Source organism: Notechis scutatus, chromosome 9 (genome assembly GCF_049901735.1).
Source record: "Notechis scutatus isolate UNSWTSFEM ecotype Mainland chromosome 9, rNotScu1.2, whole genome shotgun sequence".
Classification (NCBI taxonomy): Eukaryota; Metazoa; Chordata; class Lepidosauria; order Squamata; family Elapidae; genus Notechis; species Notechis scutatus.
This window is the reverse complement of record NC_142017.1, coordinates 15,596,218-15,604,247: the sequence shown is the minus strand read 5'-3', so window position 1 is coordinate 15,604,247 and position 8,030 is coordinate 15,596,218. Positions and strand designations below refer to the sequence as shown.

Sequence of the window (8,030 nt, the reverse complement as noted above, 5' to 3'; positions counted from 1 at the left end):
ATTTTCGTCTTATCTTAAGGGAGAGGGAGAATCACAAAGGCACACAACTCCGCAAAGTACCCAGGCTAAAAAGAACAACGTCCCTTTTGAATCTTACTTTCTAGAAACGCACTTGCAGGACGTGTCCTAAGCGGAAGAAAATTATATTGATAGGAAACGGTGTAAAAACACACGCAGCATAAATCCTGTTCTTAGATCCAAGTTCCAACTCCAAAATAGACCATCCGGCAAAGGCATTGAAAACGTCTCAGACGCGAAAGAGTTAACGTCAGACTGTCGTGCCGACGCTTAAAAGCTCTTAACTTTTTTTTTCTTTCTTTCTTTTCTTAAACGAGTTTCTAGCATGGATTTTTCTTTTCCCTGTCTAGAAAATTGGAAGCGGTTCAGCATGAAACTGATCTGTGACGAAAGGTGGCGCTGTCGAGGTTTAAACGGAACGCGAGTAAACTGGATTTTGTTTTAACTCGGTTCTTATTTTTTGCTATTAAATTAAAAAAAAAAAAAAGCTGCCGCCGCGAAGCGAGAAAGGGCGCACGTGATAGTTTTAAAATAATTAATTGAACAGATCGTCCGTCTTCTTCAAACAAGACCCCGGTCCGGTTGCATTAAAAGAAAAGTTTGCAGAAATTCTTAAGGCTGCCTTTCCTCCTCGGTTTTAATGCTCATTCTCTCTCTCTCTCTCTCTCTCTCTCTCTCTCTCTCTCTCTCTCCCCCTCTCTCCCCCGCCCCAACAAAAAGCCACCTCAAAACTTATATTTAAAATCTAGGAATCATCTTTAAACGGACCAGAGATAAAAGTAAATCGATGGCGCTAGGAAGAAAAGCATATTGGTGGCTAGCAATTAGCCACTTGTCTTAACTTTCTGACCTCTCGCGGAGCTATCGATCGGAGGCGCGCGGAGAGAGCAGGGCTAAAAAAAACAAAAAAAACCTAACTTTGACAAGGAGGCACCAAGTCCTGGACTCGGAAACCTCCGAGGCAAGCAAAGGGCTGAGGAGTGCAAAAAGGAACGGTTCGGGATCGTGTTTGCGCTCGGAGACAGACAGACTCCGAATTCACTCCCTTTTAGAGACCCCAAAAGGCGAAGAGGCGTTTGAAGCATCCTTCCTTCCCCCCGTTTCCCCCAGAAAGAGAAAGCTGAACAAAACGCAGATCTATTTTGGGGGGCATCCCGGGTGGGGACGCCAGTCTTCTGGACCACCGCACCAAGAAGGCGCTCGGGGACTGGGATCCGTTTCCAGGACGTTAGGACCGAGTCTTGGAGGATCTGCATGCCACTCGCTCGTCCACGCTGCCTGCATCTTTCTCACACACCGAGACTCGCACACTTTAGAAGGAAAGGATAAGGGAGAGCCGGGAATTAACCCACTCGAATATATGTACTCCACATTTGCAAACGCGCCAAGAGTACACAAATTCACGCCAGCCTCCAAACACACAAAACCCCCGAAACGCACGTCGGAAAGAGCACCCTTACCTATTAGTTATCGCTTTTTCTTTCGGGACAATTGAGAATACTAGCGGAGTATTTTGCCGGTTTAATGGCTTTCGGGGTCTCTCTCTCTTCTCTTTTCTCTCTCCCCCCTTTCCCCCCATCTCTCTCTCTTTTTTTTTCTTCTTCCCCTCCTAATGAGTCCGAGACGGCGCTTTCGGTTAAGAAAGAGTTAAAAAGTTTTGGTCCCAGCTGACAGTCAGCTGATTGGCTCCTGATTGACAGCTTTGAAAAGTTTCCTTGTTTCTATACTATTATGCTAATGAGGAGCCGGATTCGCGGCCGCGGATTGGAGTCGAATCCCGACAGGAGTGTGACGTCAGGCACGCTATAAAACTCAGCAATGCTTTTAAACTGTCCTCCCGGTTCATCTCTTTTAAAATATTTTTTCATCTTGTCGTTGAAGCTGGGGAGTCGAGGGGTTGTTATTATTATTATTATTATTTTCTTTATCTTTCTTTCTCCCCTTTGCAGAACTTGGGGAAGGAGAGTCCCTCGAGCTTTCCCCTCCTTTTAAAAAGACGATCTAGCGACCTACCTGCTCTTATTTTATTTTTATTTTTTTAAAGCGTCAGCCGCGTCCTTTTTTTTTCTTTTTTTTTCCGCCTTTTTTATTTTCTTTCCTTGGTGCTGAAACTCTCTCTCTTTCTCTTCGTTTGGACTCCGGCCACGGAAAGGGGAAAGAAAAGGGGGGGAGAAAAACACCACGAAGTGTTTAAAAAAAAAAAAAGACAGACAGACAAGACAGCAAGAAATCCAAACAAATCCTTTTCAAACCAGCGAGGAACTGCTAAGTAACCTTTCCCTATAAAAACTGCCGTTGCGAAGCTGCAGAGAGAGAGAGAGAGAGAGAGAGGGAAGAGAGGCGAGCCACGAGCGCGCAGAGGAGAAAGGGGAGGGGAGAAAGAGAGGAGGGGAGGAGAGGAGGGGGAAAAGAGAGAAAGAAAAACGAAAGAAACCGAGGCGGCCGGATGCAAAAGGCGAGCAAATAGCACGAGCGAGGAGGAGGCAGCGAGGCAGCGGCCGCTCGCGGGTTGCCGGCTTGCAAAGCCGAGCGGACTCTTTGTCAAGTGGAGCCTCCGAGCCCGGGTGCGAGGCGTTGCTGCTGCTGCTGCTGCTGCTGTTGGCTGATCCCGGCTCGCCCCGGCGCCGGCAGAGCGAGCGAGGAGTGAGCGGAGCAGCAGGAGGAGGAGGCGGCGGAGGAGGAGGAGGCGGCGGCGGCGAGAGAGCAGAGCGCAGCTCCGGCCAAGCAGCTTCCCGAGGCTTCCGCGCGGCGACCAGCAAACTGGCTCATCCGCTGGCAAGTCAGGGCAGCCCCCTGGCTCCGGGAGCGCACCCTTTCTGGAGGACGGGCGGCGGCGGCGGCGGCGGCGGTGGCAAAAGGATGGCATCGGACCTGGCCCTGCACAGCGCCGACCTGCCCACTAGTCCCTTGGCCATGGAATATGTTAATGACTTCGATCTGATGAAGTTTGAAGTGAAAAAGGAGCCGGTGGAGACGGACCGCATTATCAGCCAGTGCGGCCGCTTGATCGCTGGGGGATCGCTCTCGTCCACCCCGATGAGCACGCCGTGCAGCTCGGTGCCTCCTTCGCCCAGCTTCTCGGCCCCCAGCCCGGGCTCCGGCAGCGGCAGCGACCAAAAGACTCACTTGGAAGACTACTACTGGATGACCGGTTACCCGCAGCAGCTCAACCCGGAGGCGTTGGGGTTCAGCCCGGAGGACGCCGTGGAAGCGCTGATCAACAACAGCCACCACCAGCTCCAGACCGCGGCGGCCGCGGCGGCCGGCTTCGAAGGCTATGCGAGAGGGCAGCAGCTGGGCGCGGGAGGAGGAGGAGGAGGAGGAGGCGGCGGAGGAGGAGGAGGAGGCGGCGGCGGAGGGTCGGGGGGACCCATGCCGCCGGACGAGATCGGCTCGGCGGCCGCCGTAGTGTCGGCGGTGATCGCGGCCGCCGCGGCGCAACAGCAGCAGCAGCAGAACGGCGGCGGCGCGCCCCACTACCACCACCACCATCACCACCACCCGGCCGGCCACCACCACCACCATCATCCGCAGCAGCAGCAGCAGCAACCGCCGCCGCCGGGCAGCGTGCCGTCTTCGGCCAGCAGCACCAGCAGCAGCAGCAGTAGCAGCGTCGGCGGGGGAGGCCTCCACCACCACCCGCACCACGGCGGCGGCGGCGGCGGTTTGCATTTCGACGACCGCTTCTCGGACGAGCAGCTGGTGACCATGTCGGTGCGAGAACTCAACCGGCAGCTGCGGGGCGTCAGCAAGGAAGAGGTGATCCGGCTGAAACAGAAACGACGGACCCTGAAAAACCGAGGCTACGCGCAGTCCTGCCGCTTCAAGCGCGTCCAGCAACGGCACGTCTTGGAATCCGAGAAGAACCAGTTGCTCCAACAAGTGGAACATCTGAAGCAGGAAATCTCCAGGCTGGTCCGGGAGAGGGACGCCTACAAGGAAAAATACGAGAAATTGGTCAGCAGCGGGTTCCGGGAAAACGGATCCAGCAGCGACAATCCCTCTTCTCCAGAATTTTTCATGTGAGTTGTGGTCTTCCTCTCCCACCCACCCTCCACCTGTCCCACCAACCTGTACCCATCCCGCGATTCAGCCCCCGCCGCCAACCCCCTTTCGCTCTGGCAAGCCTCTTGCCACTCTTCAGAGCACACACACACACACACACACACACACACACACACACACGCGCACACACACGAGCAAGCACCTGCGCCAAAGTTCCTAAGGTTGGAGGAGGGAGGAGGGGTTGGAAAGGTCAACCAGTTGGTCCCCGTGTTAATTATTGTTAACTTGGGCCATCTCAATGATACATGCTATGTACACGCCACCATTAGCTTGTACATACAGGTATATTCTGTTTTAAAAGAATAAAGGCGACTTTTGGTGGTACTTTTGAAGGTGGGCTGTCTCAGTTGGCCAACCTTACAAGGTCCAGACCTTTCTCTCCCTCTCCAGCCCTTAGCTTGTGTGTGTCAGCGTGTGTGTGAGTGTGCCTGCAATCCAACTTCCATCAACTCATCTGAAGTTTGCTCAAACTTTTTTTAAAAAAAAAATACCTGCTCCATCCCAAATACAAAACACCAAATTTTTGCCACCCTGAATGCTTCCCTTGGGGTATGAACTTTAGATATAGATAGATTGATATGTCTGTGTTCATAGTTACCAGTGAATGCAGGCATATTTCGAGGACATTTTACTGAAATATTTAAAGAAAGTTTTAGACTTCAGATTGCCGAATTTTCATCTGTGATTGAACTAAACCTAGAGAATATCAACCTGCCCAAATGGAGCCTTGGTCAACTTCTTATGTGTTCATGATGTGATCTTTGGCCCTTAAGCTGCCAAACAGTGAACTGAGTCTGCTTTTAGTAACCCATCCTCATCTCATGCATTATTACGCTTACTAGTTTGTCTTGCATCAATTAACTGTATAAATATTTCAAAAGACTATGGGGGAGAAAAGAAAAAAAAAGACATTATATTGATAAATGCCCTGCATGCTGGACATGTACGGATTTTTTTTTTCCTTTTGCTTGGATATGGACTTTGGAGATATATATAATGGCATGTCATTCATTCTTTAAGTTGTATTTCTTCACCACTTTTTTGAACTGAAAGCAAAAAAGTGCAACTTTTTTTGAGTCTTCCTTACCCATTCAAGTTTGCATCTGTTCTGGAAACTGCTTTGAGTGGCCCCCCTCTCAAACTTCAGACTTCTTTTTAATGAATTGGGGAAAAAAACTACTCTTCTCGTTCTCTCTCCTATGTAAAACAAAAACAGCAGAGTGGATTGTGATTACAGTATTACAAGAAAACAAGAACTTTGGAAAGAAGTTTTAAAACTTATGCTTAAAAAAAATTGCTGCAATTTGTTGGATTTTACATGATATTGTTGCTTAAAGCAGTCTAAAATTTATTTTGGAATGATCTACCTTCTTCCCCCCTCCCTTTTTTTTTTTTGTTCCTTTTTGCATTTGGTCATTGTCAAAAGTGCAATGCTATGGGATCCTGGTATATAATTTAATTCAAGCTTTTATTGTCTGTTAGTTCAGTTCAAATGTACGGAACAGATAAAGGAATGTTATAGATAATTTGAAAAAAGTTAGGTCTGTTTAGAAGTAGGTCTCTCTTTTTTTAAAATGGTGCACTAAATTGTTCACTGTTGTGATGTTAAAAGGAGTAGAATATAAAGTGGGGCTTTTTTTAAAAAAAGTAGCTTATGCAGCATGTGATTGCAACTTAACTATAAGTTGGGTATGTATAGATCTTGCTATGCCACCAACTGTATTTGGAAACCAAAGTATTAAAAGGGGAATATCCCTGTTTATATTAATAGGGTTATTTTGTGTTCAAAATGTAACAGTGGGGTTTCTGGGGGGTGTTAAATATTAGGGACTGAATTGCACTAAGATATAACCTGAAGCAACATATAAACCATTGCAAACTTGTCTAGGATGCTAATACCATTTACAAAGATGGCATTACTGCTCATTTTTTTTAAATAATGCAGATTTTTTTACAGTTGTATTGTGGTGCAGAACTGGATTTTCTGTAACTTCACAAATTCACAAAGTTTTAAAGGCATTAATCAGCAAATTTTATTGTCAGACTCCTGTCTTTTTAAAAAATGGAAAAGTAAATACCACAATAAATATAAAAAAATCTTGTCAGTTATTTTTCCCCTTGACGTATTTTGCTGTGCAAAATTGTTTTATATCTTAAGTTACCAACTAATCATGTGTGATGTTCCTTATGTGTTTTCCTTTCATTTTTCAACTCTATGGTTATATCAAAAAGGAGGAATATTCTACTATAATAAACTGCATTTTTGATTCTGTACTGAGTTTCATTAGTTTATAGCTTTCAAGTATCTATTTAATCATAGTATGGGGGGGACAGATATTTAGATAAGTTAATCTGAGCAGATAACTTAAATATGTGTATGAGCTGAGAATTGACAAGATAAAATATAACTGCTCTCTAAAAAAACTTCATTTTCTCACAGGCAGATGAAAAGGAAAGAGTGTTAACTCTTCCAAGTTTTATAATTATTTTAAAAGGGCCCTATTGCTAATTATTATGTTAATAGTAATAGTAATAGTAATAATAATAATAATAATAATAATAATAATAATAATAATAATAATAATAATAATAATAATAATTAATAATAATCTCATTCAAACAAAACAAGGCCCCTCACTTCCACAAATTAGTTCAGCTGGTTTTTGGAGAAATAAAAAAATTTGCAGCCAAGGACATTATGTCAAATATCTAGGCATATCGTAAGAGTTACTACTATAATTGATTTGTTTTAGATTGAAGCTACAGGGACAGCTGATTAAAGCTGTAACTAACATTCAAATAATCATGAGACAAATTCAGTGACTCTCAAATTTGTAAATAGAGAATCACAATTTCCCTTGCATAATTACACACACAACACACACACACACACACACACACACACACACACACAGCAAGCCCCCTTTGAAACAGGTTACTGTTCTCCTCCCTGAAATCCCTAACTTGCAGCAAGGTAAGGCCTGTGAAGGTTGGCTGTTTAAAAGTCAAAAATTCTATCAGGCTGGCACGGGTGACCTTTCTTAATTTTAGCTTTAGTTGTTTCAGTTCCTTTTTTTTCTTTTTTTTTTTACAAAAAAGAAAATATTAATCTCATTTATGTATGGACACTCTGCTAGTCAGATTGTCCCATCTATTTTTTTTTTCTCAGAGGAAAGGAGATTTTTTTTTATTTAAAAAAAAGCAGTGCGTGTATATATTTTTTAAAAAAAAAACACACAAAATCTTATTTTCAAGCAGAAGACGAACAGATTGGGACTCTTGTCTCCTTCCTTTGTTTTTTGTAATTTTGTTTTAATCTATGAAATGATTAAAACAACCACGTTCTTATAACGTGACTATAATACAATTTTATACAGGGAGAGAAGTGAATTCCCTTTCTAGATCCCAAAAGAAAGCAGGATGGGGGGGTGGGGGGAGAAGAGAAAGAGGAGGGAGAAATTTCTTCTAAGGGGTGTAGTTTTAGGTCTTTAAGCATCCTACTAGTGAAAAGCAGGTAGGTCATCTCCCCTCCCCACCCCCAAAATAAAATAAAATAAAATAAAATAAAACCCAGGCCTTGTTTTAAATTGACAGCTCAATTTCTAGAGGTTCCAAGATGCTGCTCTTAAAGGCTGTCAAAGCCGCAAGGTCAAAGGTCATTCAAAACAAAGGAACGCCCCCCTCGTCTGGGGGGCAAAGCGCACAAATGCATCTCATTTCTCATTATTTTTGCTTTGGCTTTAGCTCTGCCTGCACAGAAAACTTGGGTTGCAGTCAACCAAGCTGGAGAAAAAAAAATAAAAAATAAAACCCCAGCAGCTAGCTTTCTTTTAGCTCTATACTCCCTGTTGATGAGATTGGGAAGCAAGAAAGGGGCCGAAGAAGTGGAGAGGACTTCATTCTTCCTGCTAGGTAATAATAGACATGTCCTTTAGAATTTGACCTTC

At 44.9% G+C, this 8,030-nt stretch overlaps 1 protein-coding gene across 2 annotated transcripts in view; it reads left to right on the top strand.

Annotated features, from left to right (window-relative positions):
* Positions 1–1,857: 1,857 nt before the first annotated feature.
* The window catches only part of MAF (MAF bZIP transcription factor), a 238,824-nt gene continuing 232,651 nt past the window's right edge, over positions 1,858–8,030 (top strand). The window contains exon 1 of one of the 2 annotated variants that reach the window (XM_026672052.2): positions 1,858–4,040. In XM_026672052.2, coding sequence (XP_026527837.1) covers positions 2,878–4,040 — 1,163 coding nt within the window. In that variant the 5' untranslated portion in view covers positions 1,858–2,877. Of the gene's footprint in view, positions 6,358–8,030 lie in introns of those variants that run through there. The other variant, XM_087971629.1, reaches the window with a different exon arrangement.